The sequence below is a fragment of the Gobius niger genome (assembly GCF_951799975.1).
Source record: "Gobius niger genome assembly, chromosome: 14".
Lineage (NCBI taxonomy): Eukaryota > Metazoa > Chordata > Actinopteri > Gobiiformes > Gobiidae > Gobius > Gobius niger.
Genome location: NC_136865.1, coordinates 15640549 through 15660542, shown reverse-complemented (window position 1 = coordinate 15660542; position 19994 = coordinate 15640549). Strand labels below are relative to the sequence as shown.

Sequence of the window (19994 nt, the reverse complement as noted above, 5' to 3'; positions counted from 1 at the left end):
GGGGAGATGAAGGACTACCCAATCATCCAATTAACACTTGTATTACCCCCAGAGGTAAGGTATTAAGGTAAAACAGTTACTTAGTACTGCTTTAAATATTTTACAAACATTACCTATCTATATCCCCAGATAAGAGGGAAACATCAAATCTATCTCCTAGTACATGTTTTCAGTCATCTTCTATTGATCTTGTATTGATGATGGGAGAGTGTGACCACTGCACAACGCCTGCTCCAGCACACGCCAAAGATTCTCACTGGGGTTAAGATCTAGGGGTGGGCATTTTTTTTTTTTTTTTTTACAAAGGGCCACATTGGTAAGCTGAATTGAGTTAGAGGGCAGACCAGCAATAACTTGAACTTCTCTCTGCTTCTTTTATTTCAAACTGCATGGACATAGCAATTTTGTGTATATTGTCAAATTAAAAAAATCTAAAACGTAGAGCCATGTGAGCACTCTGTCACGGCGAACATAGTCAAGGTGCCTCTGATGCACTGCTACGCAATTCGCCATAGACAATGTCCAATAAAGGAGTCTGCAGTTTGCCCACCTCTGCTCTTGACCAATCCATGTATGAAAATGATGTCTCGTGCTCCCTGTACCACTCCTTCACAATGTGAGCCCGATGAATCCTGGCATTGTCATCTTGGATATGCCTGTGCCATCAGGGAAGAATTAATGATGGTACAACCTGGTCATTCAGGATGTTCAGGCCGTTAGCTGATCTCATTCTATGAGCACATTGCTTAACCTGACAAACTGCAGCAACCCCAGATCAGAACAGTTAGTTAAATCCAGTCTAATTAGTACTCGGGTAGGCCTCCACCAATTGAATTCTGGGGGTTCTGAGCTTGAGATATGGTGTGTTTAATTGAATTCAATACTTTGTTGCCAAATGACATTAGGAATTTGTTGCGTTTAGTGCATTCATGATCATTCACTCCTTCACTGCACCTTGTGATCCATGAATCTTGATGCTGAGCGAGTTATCTGATATTGCACTTCTCCCCCCCTTCTGCCGTCAGGCCTATCTCAAAGGTTAGAATGGGTTAACTTGTGCTTGTGTGATCCCAGGTGTGATTGTGGCAGCTGTTTAATAACCACCAAGAGCGAGTGCTACACAAACTGCCTTCGAGATTAAATATCTTCTCCAAGGCATGTATAGTTTTGAGGTATTCAGAATGATGCCTTTTTACTGTCCTCGTTATATTAAGCGCTGCCAAGTTCATTGAGTGTGCACGGCCCTTTTCGTATTTATAGATCTTGCTTTCACACGAGCCTTCTCTCTCATTCTCGGGTATATTTGAGGATGTGTGGGTGGCCTGCTGGAGACACAGAGCACAAAGGCGGGGAGAGAAGACATGGATCACACAGTCAAAGGGTTGAACGCCGGTGTATAGACGTTTCATCGACGCAGGCTGATGTGGGAGGGGATAGAAGTAGCCGAGCAATGAGGAAGTATTTAGAACACCCGGGCATGAATGGTTTACGGAGGATGAGGAATACAGGGAGCAAAGTCATATTTTCTACAGTTCAACAGAAAAATATTGGTTCTAAATCAAGTTGATTGCTGTCATGCTGGTTGTTATACAATTATGTTATCTTTGATCATGACTGGAATAAAACACTCAATCACTTCTTGTGGCCGCTGAAGCCTTTTTCTGCCATGTGAGGCCAGAAAGGCATCCCTTACCAGTCGGTATACCTCCATCTTAAATCTGAGCGTGGACTGTAAATCAGAGGTGTGTTCGATAAGCGTTCCACTTGGTGAGTTGTGGTTAGCTCTCTGTCACTCCTAAAGAGCTCAGGGCTAGAGACGGCATAGTTTAAAGCGTATCTTAAGCATATGCTGTCAGTCAACATCCTTCTATACACACACTGTACTAACACTGTGCCGTTCCTTAAAATCCTTTATCTTGAGCCATGTTGCGTTTGCTGCTTTTTGTCAGTCTGTGATCCATGGTGGCATTTTCCCCAGGCCCACACATCAAATAGGTTCTTTGCATCCATTAACAGGCTTATGTGCTGTGAAATTTTGTGATATTAGTTTTTGGAAATCTGGTAAACACTTAATAGCTCATGGTTGATAAAAGTAAATGATCACAGACGTGTCATCCAGTTTATTGTAACTCTTAACAGCAGTTGTAACAAAGTTAGGTGCAGACGATCACACATTTTCACATCACGCTTTTGCAGTTGTTGCAATGTGTTTCATCGCTTCTTCAGAATAAAATTAGCTTCATTCAGTACTTTGCAGCCTCAGTGGTTGTCCTACAGTTTTCATTTCACTAGATGTGTTGGAGATACTGCTCTTGTGGTGGCATTTAGGTTTTTTTTTTTAGTTCAGTGTCCGCGCAATCAAAAGCTGCGGGATCAAAAAAGCGGTCCTCTCTTGTGACCAGTGCTGTGTGAGTCTCTCCACGCACCTCCACCTCTGTTGTGACCTTTGCTTTGATGTACAGTTTCATACAGTCAAATGCTATTATAAATAACCATCACAAGCAGGTCATGGCTTTCATCTCTCAGAGTTCAAAGTTTCTCCGTTGGACAGCGGGGCGTATTCGGCGGTTGTCAGCTCGCATTTCCTTACACTGAGAGTCTATTCGAACGGCACAGCATGACACCAGTGTAAATGTACTGCTTGAGATGAATGGTGACGAATGGTTATCCTTCTGACAGCGTAAAGCTTGTTTAGACTTTGGGTGCTCCTGATGATATTCAAGCTTTTTAACAATATTTATATTTTGTTGCATACTTACACATTTCTCCATTTGCTCTATTTCAGATTATAAAAGACCAGAAACTCCTGATTATCGTTGGCGGGATGCTACTAATCGACTTGTGCATCCTGATTTGCTGGCAGATCGTGGACCCACTGAAAAGGACCGTGGAAGAATATAGTCTGGAGGTTTGTGAGCAGTTTTGATGTGTTTTCTTTGTGGTGGAGTTTAAGTTTGCACTGTATTCATGTATGGCGACACATCATGGGACATGGTTGTTATTTTTGGGTCAGGACGCGCGCCATCACTACCTCCTTTGCTCATCTCAAGGCCAGGCATATGCCAGTTCGAATATGAGACGCTGGCAGGAAAAACCAGAGAATCATTCTGCTTGATGTCTTTGGTTGTGAGCTTTGGGTGAAGATGAAAGAGAACTGCAGTTGGTTAGAGATGGATTGGTAAAAAACAAAAAAAAACAAGACTAAGCTGTTTTTAGCTGTGCACCTTAATTACAGAACTACTGTAGACTTAATATGCAAGATATCCAACAGATTTTACTCTAAACACACACAGGAAGTAGTCGTCAAACATAAAATAGCCTGAAAGGGTGACCAGACGCCCCAGTTTACCTCGGACAGTCCCAGTTTTGAGGCCTTTGCCCCGTGTCCCCATCGATATCTCCAAAATCATTTATTTGTCCCAGTTTTCCACAGGCTCTTTCCAAGTATTGCGATTTTGGCCAAAAGCCACACACCTCAATGCCTTTGGGCCATGTGAATGCCAATTACAAAGGTTCAACCAATTAAAAATCTCAAGTATCCTCTCTGTGCTGATTGGTGATGTCATTACCATGAGACATAAAAGGGAGTTTAAATGCAATACCCTAATGTGTACAATGCCCAGACCTATTCACCACAACTGCTGCTAAAAGCCTGCACTGTCACTCAAGAGCTGCTGCTGCAGGCCGAAGCACCGTCATGCACGAGCTTAAAGGAACAGGCCACCATTTTGAAATACTGAGATTATGTTCTTACCTGAGCTTAGACGAGTTGATGTGCAAATGTGAACAACATCTTTGGTCTTTTTGCGTGACTGAGTGCATGCACAAAGACCAGAAAGTTACGCATCAACTCGTCTAAGCTCAGGTAAGAACATATCTCGTAATTAAAAATGGTTGCCTATTCCTTTAATATCTAGTCCCTTTAAGGGCCCGATCTTCCGCCTGGTGCAACAACAGTTGCTTAAGATGAAGCTGGTATCTGGGGTATTAAGTTGTTAAGTTGATCCATTTTGCCTTGTCAGTGTGAAAGCTCCCTTAGTCAAATAACTCATGAAAATACGTAGGTGCCACAATCACTCACAAAAGTGCAAGTTAAGATTAACGTGCATCATTCTATTAAAACTAAAATAAGACATGAATACATTATTACCTTTTCATATAGGGGTCAGCAGACAGTCCCATTCCTCCAGATGGTTGACATTTCCCATTCTTGGCTTTGATGACCTCTTTACAATGCACATTAGCTCATTCCTAGTTTACTACGTATGTTTCTGAAGTTTTCTCTCTGCTCTGTACCATGGGCTTGTGGATAATGAATGGTATCTGACTTGCTCACACCCAGTTTGGACTTCATGTCTGTAATTAAATCAAATCAGTGCATGTAATGTGGTAAATAGGGCAGAGAACAGTAGGGGGTGGTCAGCCTTTATTTTTTTCTGAATTTGTCCTTGATGTTAAGATTCCTTTGGGGTATCTGAGGAAGTATGAAGATGAATGATTTCACTGCTTTGGTCACAACTGTCTGTTCATTCACTCTGAAACTATTTCTACAGTTTAAGACAAAGCCACATTTCCCTTATGATAGCTACTTATTTATGCTGGCCTCAGGGCATAGGAAAGCCATGCTTAACATATTCATTTGCGCTTGTTGTTACGTCTACTTGGAATATTTTGAGGCTCGAAGCTCCCAGTCAGGGAGTGTTTTGAATGTATTATATAGTCAGTGTGTGTATTCTCCCTGGAGCTGTGAGGCTGCATGCCTGGGTTACAGTGGTAGAGCCCAGACTGCCTGAATACTTACCCACCAAGGACTAACCCGCTGGAGAGGAGTCAAGATATCTCCTGTAGCCGGTGCTGAGCATGTCCAGGGGGCACCAAATGTAGAAGCAACACGAATTTACTCATTTATAAACAAAAAATGTAAGCACTATTTTGTTACGGAACAGGACGGTTTGAGAGAGATAGATCATTAACGGTAATGGGCTGCAATTAGTAGATCTGTCCCCAATTGTTCTGGAGTAGGGACCCAGTCAAATGTGCCTTTAATTATCTGGCTTCTTGTTACCTCTGAAATCACACCACACTGTCATTCTCTGTCACAGCCCGTCTCCTTTGTGTCACAGCATTCCCTTTCCATTTCAGAGTGTGACTGACCTAGTGTTCCTGAGCAGTACCTGCTATACCTTGGGGTATGCAGTCTGACAGTGTGTGTCATTGAACAGCGTGCCACTGGCTCAGCACACTTCTTTTTAATCATTATCACTGTTTTATGGTACCACAAACTCAGCCTGCATCAAGTATGCTTCAAATTCTATGTAACAGAATTACATGTCATGTATGTCAGTGTACAGTAGCTCAGCACTTTTAAGGGGCTTCATACTCTTAGTTTAGAATGCAGTCAATGCTTAACAATCATTACATCATCAGCATAACTAGGGCATCATTTTCTTTATCAGCATTTGAGCTCACAGCACTCTGTGTACAATGTGATTCAAATATGATGCTGCTATAATCAATGAAGGACATACAGAATTCAGACAAGAAATGTGTTGTGACTTTGGTTTAATCCTCAATCTGTTCAGTCACATAAATGATTTATATTTAATTTGAACTCTAATACCTCTCATCCCGCCCCTTCAAAGAGCTGACCCTAGGCACGACTGACTGGCTGCAACAGAAACATCCTGGGAATGCTGATGTTGTGCTGGACAAAGCTAATGGATCCATTTTGTGGCTCATTAATAATGAAGCACTTGTTATTGGTATGGCTGTATATATCGTGTGGCCTGCAGTCTAATGAGACACATGTTGCTGTGATCATACATGTTACAAAAAGAGGTTTAGGAATGCGCAGAATATTTGACACACACAGCTGTACCGTTCGACAGCACATGACCTTGGCTGTACTTGTCCTGTTGGCTGTATAGACCTGCAGATGTTGTGTGTGTGCACATGAAGTCTTCTGTGCATTGTCTCTTGCATAATGAAGGACAAAGTGTGGTGAAAGGATGATTAGCATTCTGCTGGATTGTGCCGCAGACCCCCTCTCCTCAAGTCTCCTCCCGTCTCAGTCGTTTTCCTTGGCTTGGAAGCTGCCGCACATTGACAGGCACGCTGCAAAAGAATATTGCAGTGTGGCATCACCATGGCAACGGCCATGGTTTCTGACATCCATAACACTGAGAGCGGCACCGTTGATCCATGAAACAAAAATAGCTGGTTAGGGCACCCAGTTGAGTGTGGTGACACATGGAGGGAAGAATTGCCATATCACATGTTTTCCCCTCCTTGTAAATCTCCCAGTCAGACTACAACGCTGAATTGCACAGGTACAAAAAGACAACCAGGAAGAGGTGTGTTTTTTGTACAGGAAAGTAACAGGCTCTCTTCTGTAAGCTCTATACTGGCAGGGGACTCTTTCAGAAGTAGCTCTCTCGCATGCCAACATTTCCTTGTTAGTAAGTCCTTCTAGTCTGTGCTCATAGTGACTCATACATCTAGTACTGATACTCTTTTGTTTTTTCTTGCTGTGATATTTGTATTACTATATATCCAGTAATGATAATTGATGGGAAAATCTGCAAAAGTGCAGCAACTATAATTTGTTATATATATTTTCATACTGTTTGTATGATTTTTATACTATAAGTGTATATTGTTGCATTTAAGTAATTAATTAATTAAAGTAAAAAATATGTATTAGGGTCTAAGGCTTAAAGTCTGCACAGCAGTGATTACAGTTAATGTCCCCTCATAGACCCACTAACACATTTCTAGCCCCCTCAGGGATGAGCTTTCCTCACATTCAGTCACTGAACACTATCACCACTTCTCTTTTCTTTCTTCACACTGTCTTGCCCTTTGCCTGTGTTGTGTGTTCATTCCACTTTCACTGTTTTTTTCCCTTTTCCTGCAAAGCAAAGATTGTGTTCTTCTAGTTCTTTCTCCTGTCTCGAGCACCTCCTACCTCATGGGAGGATGTGTGCAAAGAAAGAAAGCTTGTTACTGACTTGGGGAGACTGTCCTTTTTCCTGTTGGTTTCTCTTCTCTGTTCTTTTTTGACTATCCTCTTTCTGTAAAACAAGGTAATCCTAGCACAGATGCATGCAGATATTTTACAAGAATATAGCTTGATATAGCTGGATATTGAACTAAAACCTAAAAAAGTTGGAATTGTGTGTTCTTTCAAAAAACATTATCTTCAATATCTGTATAGCAATATTGCAATAGTGTATTATACAATTCTTTGTATTGAAAGGCTGGAGCTATTAACTCTTTCTTCATCATTACCATTTCAAGATATGGTTGGTGCAAAGATCAGCTCATAGGCATCTTGCCCTGCTATAGTCTTTAATTCATAAACTTGCTATAATGTTAATGTGCATGTTTATACAACAAAACGTGCCTCTTTTACCATTTGGTTTCATGTTTGGTTTGGCAAATCAAGCGCTAAACTGCGTCAGAGGGATTTATTCATGGGTAAGGATATTCCTTCTGACAGAGACAAAGATGTGATGGGACGTGAACTGATAATCATCAAGTATTTATGGTGTTGAATGAAGTGCAATCTTATGTGCGCCATTATCCGTGCCACTCTTATTGAGCAGTACTAACACAGGCTAAAATGAGGCTTTGAAGATCTTTTTGTGGGCAGGGAGAGAAGCACTGCCCCAGATCGATACGTTTTCAAAGTAAACCGGGTCATTATGGGATAACCGCCACCCACCGAGGCTCTTACCATCGACCTCCTCAGTGGGGAAGAGGAGGCGCAGAACAAAGGGACAGACCTCAGTCACAGTCTGATCATACTGCTGCATTTGTCATGGTCATTGTGCCAACTGCGTCATGTGACCTTTTACAGTAGACACAGGTGTAACAGAGGCAGAACCTTCAGACTCCACAGTGTGACACTAGAGCAGGATGATAAAGCCTACCAGGGAGGTTCTTGATAATGATTATTAAGCAATATTTTTGAAAATCATTGGCAATATGCAACAGAAATTGATGAATCAATCAGTCCATTTATTTTGAAAATGTGAGCTACACAAAGCGCCGTAAGAGTGTAATCCGACCCCTTATTCCAATCACTCAATTTCGTTGACTTCCTGTTGCCTTATACAGTTTAAATGATGCTAAAAACCACACACACAAAACGAAAACATTAGTCACTTAGCATCCACGCAGTTATTTTTTGTTAATTAATCAGGAAAATGGTCTCTTTGTATGACTTCTTAAGTTTCAACCTTGAACATTGTACACATCTAAACTTAAGTCATTCCATAGTTTGTGTTTCCTTTGTGTAAGACTTGATTCAAGGCTGTTGGTTTTTTCCCCCTTTTCTTTTCTTCATTTTTACACCAGCAATTTTTGTGGCTGTTTAGGGGGTGGGGGGTTGCTGTGATAACTGACATACTCAATATTGCAATGCAGCCTATCTTCCAAACAATATTTCAATGTTAGACTGTGGTGCTTTACACATTTTTCTGGTCCAAATTTAGTCCAACTTTGATATATTTTAGACCCTTTTGGGCAGTTAAGTCCTCATTTGAACTTGATCTTTGGTAGTAATAAAAAGTATTTTATGAGGTGGTTCGTGGTGTGAAAAGTTTGAGAACCAATGTTGTAGACCATGTATTGATCTCCTCTTGTACTTGTCAACAATTCACTGTGAAACAGGTTGCCTTTTTGCTGACAATGGGCGTCACAATGATTGCTGTTATTAACTCAAAGATCCAAAGCAGTGTAAAGAGGACACGTGGCGTATTTGTCCTAAGAATACTTTTAGCTTTAACATCACTATTCTATAGCTTTTCTCCATGCTTTGTTTTAGTGTTGAATTGAGACATTGTCACAGATGTATTAGTTAACAAATGATTTCTATTTTAGCTGCTCATATGGTGTGCCTTGCTTTGGCCTTACCTGGCATTTGTCTTCCTGAGAAAGAGAACTTTGTTGAGCCTCTTAAGTGCACCATTTCTTGACTCTTGAGTTTCTAAATTGCACATGTTTGTTCAAGTGAATCCCACAGAAAGTGAATTGGTTGGCATTATTTACTTCTTGTGCTCATATTGTTATGTCTCTGTCTCCCCTCTTCACCTCATCTTCTTCAGAATAACCACAAAATCACAAATTGTTCACCTGGCTGCACCATGATGCTGCTCTCTCTCCTCTCTCTGCTCTGAACTTTTCTCTGCTCTCGCACTGACTGCAGTTGCTAGGCAACCGCTGATTGAGGTTGAGGGCTATGCAATTGGCCAATTACAATCCTCAAAAATTTTAAGTGCCGCAAGTGGTCCCTGTATTTGTGAAATTGAGGAGAATGGACATGCAGACAACACATCAGGTTCATATTTGCCTGTTTGCCTGTAATACAGCAGGACATATAATAATATAGTGAAAAAATAGTGAATTAATCAAAATGAAATAACTATTTGCATTGTTTCAATTGAAGATTACAATTGTGTAGGCAGTGCAACATAGCATGCAGTTTATGGTAAATGGTAAATGGTCTCAACTTATATAGTGCTTTTCCACCTACAATAGGCACTCAAAGCACTTTACAGTGCTCACCCATTCACATTCTCATTCATACACCAGGGTACGCAGACACTGGAGGCAAGGTGGGTGAAGTGTCTTACCCAAGGACACAACGACCGCGTGAACCTGCAGGAGGCAGGATTCAAACCCCTGGCTCATTAGACGACCTGCTCTACTATCTGCGCTACCGTCTGTTGAAGTTCAGACTTCAACATACAGATTCTGAATTGCATATGATTCTAGTATTAGTTTAACAGTTCAAATATCAGTTTCTCTAAAATGCTATTGGTCCTGGATGTGTTTAAAATTAGCACTATAAACTGAAGCTAGTTTGAAATACATACATTCCAAATCTGATCGCAATCAGAACATTTACTTTTGCCCATTTACTTTTGCTCTCTGTTGATCTGGTGGCAGCAGTCTGAGCAGAGAGACCCAGACTTTCCTATCCACACACTTCTTCCAGCTCATCCTGGGAGATCCCAAAGCTTTCCCAGGCCATCCAGAGTACAGTGTTTTCCTTAGGTCCTAGGTCTTCCCTGGGGTTCATTCCTGTTGGACAACTTCCTAGGGAGGTGTTCAGGTGGCATCTGGAACAGCCAGCTCAGTTGCTTCCTCGTTACATTGAGTTCCTCCCGGGTGACTGAGCTCCTCGTCTATCTTTGTAGGTGCGCCCAGTCACTCTGTGGACAAGTACTGCTTGTATCCACGATCTTGTCTTTTATGCCATGACCTGAGAGTAGGAACATTTCTTGCACTGTAAATTGAGAGCTTTGCCTTAGAATCTGATCCTGTGGGAGGGGTGGAGAGTGAATGCTAACTTATACACCCCCCACCCCCGTCATCTGAGACACCCTCCATCAGAGCCCAGACACAACCATCACAGTCCTCGCCAGCTCCACCACTGCCCTGAGCCCTTCATTATGGCTCTCTATCTCTCTCACCCCTAGATTCCCTCTTTCTCTCCGTCTCTCCCTCCCTCTCTCTCTCCTTTCTCCCTCTGCCCCACTTCTCCACCACTGTCTATCTCTCTCCCTCTCCCTCCCTCCCTCCCTCCCTCCCTCCCTCCCTCCCTCCCTCCCTCCCTCCATTCCTCACTCTCTCTCTGTCCCTCTTCAAACTCTCTTTCCAGTGTTTACCCAGATTTTTCACAGTTAGGGTGAAAGGCAGTTCTATTTCATCTGGCCATAGGCCCTCACAGGATTAGTTGGAGAGTCCACATAGTGTTGATGGTTTCTGGGGTGATAATGATGACCATGACACGGTGCCAGCAGCACTGAAGTGATGATAATGTGCATTCAGACCAAAATGGCTCTCCATACTATATTGCTTTTGAGCATCATTAACCTTGTAATCCTAAAAGCTGATTTTTTTATGTCTAAATTTAAAAACACAAACCTTCTTGACTTAAAGGGACTATATGGAGTTTAAAAATGTTAAACAACATGTTCAAACAATGCGTAGAATGAGCCCACATCTGCCTCTAAAATCCTGCACTGTCACTCAAAAAGGTGTTAATTCGGATCCGAATTGCCATCATGCAAGAGCTTCACATAGAAATTGCAGTTACCTGAGGACAGTAGTGAGTATGGAAATGACCAACTTGAATCCAGCCCCTTTAAAGCCATGTTCTCTGTCATTTCACTACTTTGAATCACTGCATATTGCTTTTATTCTACCTCAAAAAATCTCCTCAGACATGACGTTCGTCTCCATGGAGATGGCTTAAACTCTTTCCAATTAAGTTGTCATGTATACAGTCATCCATCATAACATTTGATGAGTGTGGGTGTATTAGCCTATATTATTCTGGTATCTCACCAAGGGGAATATACGATTTATGAATAGAAAATCCCAGTGCAGATTCCAAAAATGAGGCAATGAAGGCAGCAAGCGTCCACCACTGGTTCGCTGTGGTGACACCTAGCAAAAAAGAGAGTTTTTGAATGCAAATAATAATGCAAATTCTACTATGACCTTAATCCTGTATACACAATAATACCAAAGCTCAAGACACAAAGATATAGAGCGACGAGCACCAGAAGAGATAAAAGGTTTTTAGGATTCAGACAGGAAACAACTGGGCCTTGTCTGCAATGGAGACGTTTGTGAAGATAAAGTTGTAGATATGAGAGGCAGAGCGAGTGGGGTGCAAAGAGAAAAGAGGGTGTCATAGCCACTTATCATCAGAGTGCCCAGGGTGACATTGATTAGCAGTCGCCATCGGCAGGGAGTCTGTGAGACAGTCGACGAGAAGGTCACATAATTAAACCCAATGCCTCTGCAACAAGCTGGCACTGGGCCCGTCTCACTCTGCCCACAAATCTAGTCCAGGGTTTGTGCTGTTTGTCATTCGGCGGCTTATAAAACACCATTTTGTCTTTCCAGATAGGTCTGCTTGGTTTATGTTTTGTCTGTCTCATCCTTGTCTGTCTCAAATTGTTCATGTCTTTGAGATGTAGTTTTGTTACCACATTTCAGGTCAGTCAGCCTCAGGACAGCTACATCCTGGGTTGGAATATTCTAGAGAAATGTCTATACGTGTGTGCGTGCGTGTGTGCGTGCGTGCGTGCGTGCGTGCGTGCGTGCGTGCGTGGTTGATCCTTTTAAATGTTCTCTGTTCTGTGTGTAAATTTTGCTTCAGGCTCTGAAATAAAAACAGTTGTTGGGAGACAAAAAATCAGGAGGAAATAGTCTCGGTTAAATGGGTCATGCTCTTAAATAGTTTGTCGGCAGCATCTGTGCACTCAGTATTGTGTTGTAACTGATCCTCATTGCGTCCTAATGTTCCAATAAATGTCCCACATGTATTGAGTCCTCTTTGCAGTCCTTGGGCTTGCTCTCTGCTCATTCTCAGTCCTTTCTGTGCCATCATGTCAACACGCCCCTCTCCAAACCTCAAACCTCCAGAAAGAGCTGGATCTATATGCTGGAGCACAAAAAGCAGGGTAGGAGATATGGCACTGCTTGTTCTTTTGACAATTTTATTTCTTCCTTTCCAAGATGCCATGCATATTAGTTTACACTGCATGTTAAAGACGACCGTGTTTTTGTAATCAGAACTGGATCAAATTAACTGTTTTTCATTAAAATAATATAGTTAGTGTTTTAGACTGTATGGTTGCATTTAAAAGAAATCAAGACAGCCTGAGATGTTAAATTACAGTAATTTGTGATGAATTACCTGTCATGTGCAAACTGCTGGTAAAATCATCTGATTGCTTCTCTGTGGTGCATGGCACATTATTAGTAGTGCCAAAGCAGGCACTCTGCAGGCACTCACTGTGTGAGTTCTGAATGTTTCTACTGTATGTGTCACTGTGGATCAGATTGAAAGAGTTTATTCTGGAAAAGTGTGGGCCAAAGACAAAGCAAAGTAAGAGAACGACGTATGTTTCTCAGTGATCCCCTCTCCCCTTGGCCTGAGCCGGTGTCATGAGCTACTGCGAAACACATTCTGATGTCAAAGTAGGCCTTTAGTCTGTTTACATAGACAGTGTAGCTCCCTCCTCAGGCCTCACTGACAGCCATCTGCTGAGTAATTAACCTGACTGACTGGGTATAATATCACTGTCATACTGCCCTTCACGACACCCCCTGTGTAGACATCTGTATTGTGCTACCACTGCACTTCGAAGCATCCACCTCTGGGCCTCTGATTCCACGTGTGACACTGGGCGTCTGAGCTATTTGCTGGGATGCTATCTGAGCCACAATGAAACAAACAGCATGTTGAGCTACAGCATTTGTTTGCAACTGTAGCACATTTTGCCCTGACATTCATTAGTCATTATAAGCATGCTGGGGCAGCTGGGACCGCGGAGAGGAGGGTCAGACTGTGTGAGAGAGAGTGCTACTATACATACTAACAGAGCACACTGCTGGGACTTAGACCAAAGGGAAACAGTAAAAAGAGGAGCCGCCTGACTCTTGTGCTGTGTGTCTTAGTCAATGATGCGCCCTGCTCTGTGTGATGCGTCTGTATGAATGAAAAGTTATACTACAGTTTGAGGCAGTGCACATTACTCATGAAGAGCCGGGGGTATCTGCAGTGAGGTGTCGAGTTTCACCCTGAGAAGAGCATTTCCACTCTTTCTAATGCAATAATCTCTTATTTCATCCATCTGCATTAGCACCCATTATATTATCGCGCACAGCCTCACACATCCGGAGGAGATGTTAAAAGGTGCTATAAATACCAAATACCTCTTGTTTCTTTGATCTCTAGATTTTTCTGCATGTTTGTATGAATGCATGTATACTTGTAAACTTAGCATTCCTTCGGACGACATACGCTTATCGATTTATGCTCGGATTAAAAGTGCTGCCATGTCTTCAGAATGAGACTCACGTATCCACGAGAGGCTGATTGGATCAGGGGATCGATAAGGTGGCAGAGAAATGGAGAGGCGGGAGATGAGTGAGAGCGCAAACCCAAGCGAAAGAGAGATGTATTCGCTGTTCTTCATTACATCTATAAAAAGAAAGCAATGAGAAGTGGCAGCAAAAGACTGGGGCTTTTTTTTTTTGAGCAACGACACCAGCTGAACACCTTATTGCATCTATTTTTTTTTAAATGAAAATGAATATATATGAGTCTTACATTTTTTGGATAATCCTCTGAATAGAGTCAGTGGCAGAAGATGAGGGACTAAAAAGGGACAGCTCCACATAGACCTTTTGTCTTACATAACTGAATGTAATTAACGCTGCTGTAGTTTTTAATGAATCTTTTTTCCATCACAGTGGAAATTCCATTCTGACTTTTTTCAGATAAATTAACTCAAGGACAGTATTTCAACGGTCTGAGCGTGATTTATGTGACATGCTCGGCCTCCAATGCCTCCTGATGCTCGATGAAGATGGAAGGAGGATATTCAAGCACCTGGTAATGGTCGCGATGTCTTCCATCATCAGAGCAGGTCCCGATTGAATTTTGAAATAAAGTTGTCTGCACCTTTTTGCAGACGATCCTCAGTATTTTATAAAAGTATGAGCAATGCGGTTTCTTCCACGTCAATCCAATTAGTCGAATCATCCTGTCCCCCTCCAACCGTGAAGAGGCCGTTGAAAACTTTGCAAAGTTGTCTAGTTTATATGCAGAGACCAGGTCAGTGACTCAGGCTGGACTCTGATTGGCTGTGATTGGTGGCGCTGCCTCCTTCATTGGTGTGATTGGTTACTGTCCTTGGGGAGGCAGGTGATGGCAGCCCCCAATGACAGTTGAAGTAATTGACTGTAAAGCTTCTATGGATTTCCTGCCGACTGCTGATGTTGCAGTGGCCTGATGAGTTTTCTTTGCACAGCGATGTGTGGTCCACTCCTGACACAAACATTTTAGGGTAGCTGATAACGAGTCATGCTGCAGTTGTAATTGTAAATTGTATTGTAATCAGTGCAATTTGCTCATTGTCACTGTGCTGCTGTCTGCAGTGTTAGTGAACAGAGAGCAGTAATAATGTGCTTTCTCCTTGGGCACCAGGAGCCAGCCATAAGGTATTGTGTTTGTCACAGCCAGGCTTTAGCTAGGTGCAGAGATGCCCCTGGGAGTGTGTGAGTCAGCCTGCCCGTGTGTGTCTCCTATGCAGAGGCTACAAGGTGTTAGCATGCCTGTCATATCTAGCCAATGGCACCAAACTCATTGTGTCACCTCCTCCAGGCTAAAGTTGATGCTCCTATCATCCCCTCTCTTTCCTGCCCACAGTAGTGCACCCTGGACGCTATCTTGTCACGGCTTGCCCCAAACATGAGTGCATGTGAAATTGCTCCTCTGCAGCTTTGGTGAATCTGTGCTTTACAGTGTGAGCGGAGCCCGTTTCTATCAGTGCGTTTCTGCCTCCTGCTCTCACAGCACATTATAGTTCTCCTGCAGAGCTCTGCTGCATTCTGCATCATTAGGTCTCTTCCCAAGGTGGAGCCGCGGCATGGATCCCACAGGCAACGGGCTGGGACCGGAGAACAGAACCACTGTGTTGAGGAGTGAAGGGTGAAATCAAACACAGTGGAAACTGTGTTATAACAGATGGAAAGTGCTGAAAGAAATCAACTGTGTGAACTGATGAGTTGTACTAAAACACACAAGATGCAAATATGGCTACCACAGAATGCTACTGTTAAAGGAAATGCTGGTAGTTTACGCTTTTAGTGTTTAAAAAAGGCACTTGAACTACAACTCAACTTAGGCTGCACATATAGTATTTGTTTGAACATGCCTCCAGATTTCAGTCACTGAGCTTTAACTAAAGGAGTGCACTTGCACTAATTAGGACTTGTTTGGGGACGGGCGGTGGGATTGTCCCTTCGTGTTATTGTCCTCACGGGATTTAGCCTTATGTGTCATTCTGCTTTCTGATTAGATAATCATTTTGAGATCCAAACAAAGAATCTGGAAAATTTTGATTTTTTTGTAATTGTGAATAAATCAACAGAATTGTTATTAGTAAAAAACAATATTTGATTTGAATACATTCATCCCATACATGGGGAAACCCTTACATATCATGTTTTCCATAAAATTATCTTATATTACATACTTTATCTTTAACCTGTTAGGACTTTTCCCCATTCAGCCATGAATTCAGACTTGAGGATCTTGAAAATCTTGGTTTAGTGAAAGGCCATACACTGAATAGAGAACTTTACAATCATGAGAGTTGAAAAGGTTCAAGCTTTAACAGCACAACTTTTGAGGAAAATAATGAAATGCCATCGACAAAAATATTGTCAGATGTGTTGTTCCTTGGAAAGGCCTGACCTGCTAGCACTGTACTGCCCACCGTGGTTTGCTTGTGAGTAACACAGCCAATTAAGCAGCCACAACATAGGGCTTATGGCAACCCATGGCCTCAAAGGACTCAATTACTGCTCTGACTTTGCAGGGACAGAGGCAGTGGTGGAGGGAGACACACCGCAGAGTCATTCCTCAAAAGACGGCACTGTGATGTCCCTCTGTTGGAAATAACGACATGCTTAATAATGTCCGCATGCAACACAAGCAAACACGGCCACAGCATCAGATTTGCAGAACATGCTTTTTGGAGAGAATGCCTTTTGAGTAAATCCAAAGCTTTTTTCCTCTATGCACATGAAGCTCATTTATCACCTAAATCCAGCTACTGTTTTCACCCATTGTTCCATTTGGTGTTATTAAGCACTGAACGAAGAAAGGTGTGCTCATCGATGAGTGCGTTTTGTGTAGAAACTGGGCACTTAATCATCCCTGTTTTCTGGTTTACTGTTCAATGACTCATTTTGGACTTTTTTCATATAAACAGACTGGCAGATCATAAAGGATGAATAATCAGCATTATTTCTGGTGACCTGCCGCAAGTTAAGTCTATTCAGAAAGCCAGGAAGTGGAGTGAAGTTTGTAAAAAGAGCTGTTATGACATAATGAGCTTGCAAACAATTATGATCTATAATGACTGCGGCTGTTTGGCAGCATCTGGCAATACCAAAGATTCCTCTGTAATAACAAAATGGTGATTCTGATACGGATTTGGATAGTTGAGAGATGAGAAATGCAAAAATGATCACTTTTATCAGTATTAAGTTGTCTGCAAAATACACTCGTCATAGTGGAAACTGGGCATTTTTCCACCCACTTTATCTGTTGAAGTCCACTACTTTGGAGAACTTAGATGATGAAAAATGACCATTCGCCTGCAGCAGATGCCTCGGCTCACCCCGCACTGTATTTATTGCTCATTAGCAGCATGTTCACGTCGAGCATAAGATGTACATGTTTCTAGGGAATAGACCTCGTCCCGAAACTGCCCAAACTGCCGTAACTTTATGAAGTGATGTAAGCTACAGTACGACATGACGGTGTGACACTGAGTGAAGCACTGTGCACATGGCGGCTTTGATGAGTGAAGGAAGCGGCGATATACAGGCAGCATACAGTATCTACCAAACACACTGCCGCGCTGCACCGCAGAATTTGCATATTCTAATGAGCCCAATGTTCAGGGTTAGCCGCTTACACTAATGGTGCGTTTAGCTCTTAATAAATCAGTTAAGGCAGCTCCCTGCTGGAGCCCCCTCCCTGAATGTTTCAGTATAATGCTGCGTTGTATGTTTGTGTGCCATTATGCTGTAATTTGGGGAATATACATAAGGAAGTGGAAAAAGTCCCTTTGAAAGCGTTTGTCTCTGTACTGGAGTCAGAGTCTGCGCCTTTAACTGGATCTAAGCTCATTTGTTATTTGCATTCATAACATTCCTCATATGTCAAATGATTTCATTCCTCTGCAGCAATGATTTGAAGTAGATTTTTTGATTGTTATTGTCATGGCGGGCATCAACGTCTAACTTAAAGTCACACTTTTGAGCTCTCCAGTACTGCTGATATTTGCTGGTTTCATGAGCTACAGCGTGACATTATTATACTGTCCTGAGATAAATAAGATGAACCACTCCAGGCTGTGTCTGGCGGTCGCAAACTGCTTTGGGACATCCTCCTGGTGGTGTGGTCAGCAGTCTGCAGGCCGCACACCTTAAACACAGTAACTACAGCTCAGCGCAGCCGCTTTACGTCTCTGCAGGGATCTCACGTATTTCTACTTTATTTCACACCGTTATGATTCACGTTTAGTGTCATAAATTGCTCTTAAATGTCGACTTGCAGAACTGCTGACTACTCCGCAGTGATTTAATGGTCCAATCAGTTAACAATGCTGAACAGTGCAAATTAGACAGTGAGGGTCAGCTCATTTGCATCCTACAATTAGCAGTGATAAGAGAAGGAAAGTAAGCCTTAAGCAGCTGCTAATTTCTCCCAGCATGAGCACAAACAGCGGCTGTATTTTGGGGTCAGCCACACAGTACATTTGTCAAACAGTTAGCATGCCAGTTCCTCACTGAGAAAGCAATAAGGGAAAAAAAAAAATCTCTCTCATCCGGTCACAGCCCAGTGGTAGTTCGGAGGTCGTTAGGCCATGCTTGTATCAGAGGGATTAGTTCTCAAATGGGATTACTGCCTGTATGAAATATGGAGGAATGGTTTGGGGAATACTCAAGCAAGCAAGGGAGCCGACGTATTTAAATGCAGACAGTCACATTCAAGTGAAGAGATCATTTTATCATCATTAGGGGCCGGGGGAAGAGGAGGAGGAGATTGTACAGTGAGATATGAAAACTGTGGTCTAATAGTGATTAAAGATCAAGAGATTGGCGGAGTGTAAAAGTGGCAGAACATTCTAATGATCTTTTAAGTTGTATTGTGTTATCTTCGTGACCGGCCTCTCTGTTTGGCTGTGCTCCGGTCTATGTCTGTCTGTGGGGAGACAGAAAGTGCAGGGCATAGAAGCTGAGGAGGACTTTTATAGTGACGATGGCGCTACAGTAGAGCGCGCACAATATTTCACACATATATCCTGTGTAGTGGGTCGGCACAGCCCCACATGGCCCGAGTGCCAGCGGCTCTTGAGGTTCAGTCACCACTGGCCTGTGCATGTAGGTCAGCCTGGACCTGCTGCACAACACCATCCTCCTGCTGTATCTGTCAGCTCCCTCTCACACTCAACCCATTTTATTTTCATTTTATATTTCCCTGTGTTATGTAACAGCACTGTGGCTTTTAATAGTGAAGTTTACTGCATGGATGTAGACGCATGAGTCCATCATCATTTCATGATTCAACACACCATAAATATCTAATCTATACAAACTTATTATTGATTACGTTTATTGAGATATAATGTTCATCTGAGCCTTGTATAAATCTATTTCTTTCTAAACTAATATATTTATGTGGTGGATAATGAATGAGGCTGTATTATCAATGACAACGCCAGTCAAGTGCTGTAGTAATATACATATACAGTGTACAAGTAGCATAGGATGTGTAATGGCACATTTTGCAGTAGTTGTACTTAGTTTTCTTTTTTAATTAAACACATTTTTGTACTTTTTCTTTCATCACATTTTGAAGCCGCAGCACTTTTCACTTCTTTTATATTGCTACATGACAAGCTAGAAGAGGCTTCTAAATGTTTTGGTGTAATCAGAACTGAACTGTCTGACACTTTGAAAGGAGCCGCAGGTCGACATCTGGGTTCTGTGTGTTACATAACACTGCATTCAAGACCAGCAAATGTGTTTCAGGTCTTTTAAATAACTCCTCTGAGAAAAACCTTCCCCTTGTCTTAAAGTATTTTCCGTTAACAGATAATAAAACGATTAAAGCATGTACTAGATGTGTTTTCTATAATATGTGCAATCCAATTTCCGACTGTATACATTTAATCTCCCACTGAAACAAAATCTGTGCTTTCAAAAAAGTTGTTTCAATTCTTTATTTTGTTTTGAGGCTCTGAAACATAATATGTTAGTACATGAACTCATACTGTATATCACAAGACTTCTTAGATCCCAGATCTAGTGCCTGGCGTAAGGACAGCACAAACTCTAACTCGATGGATATCTTGCGAGTGGTGCTGCTGTATGTGCAGTAT

General features: G+C 42.2%; 1 protein-coding gene across 1 annotated transcript in view; it reads left to right on the top strand.

The window, feature by feature from the left end:
• The window catches only part of gabbr2 (gamma-aminobutyric acid (GABA) B receptor, 2), a 96618-nt gene that overhangs the window by 58504 nt on the left and 18120 nt on the right, over positions 1-19994 (top strand). The window contains exon 13 of the mRNA XM_079570669.1: positions 2786-2908. Within this exon, the coding sequence (XP_079426795.1) occupies positions 2786-2908 (123 nt within the window). The remainder of the gene's footprint in view (positions 1-2785; positions 2909-19994) is intronic.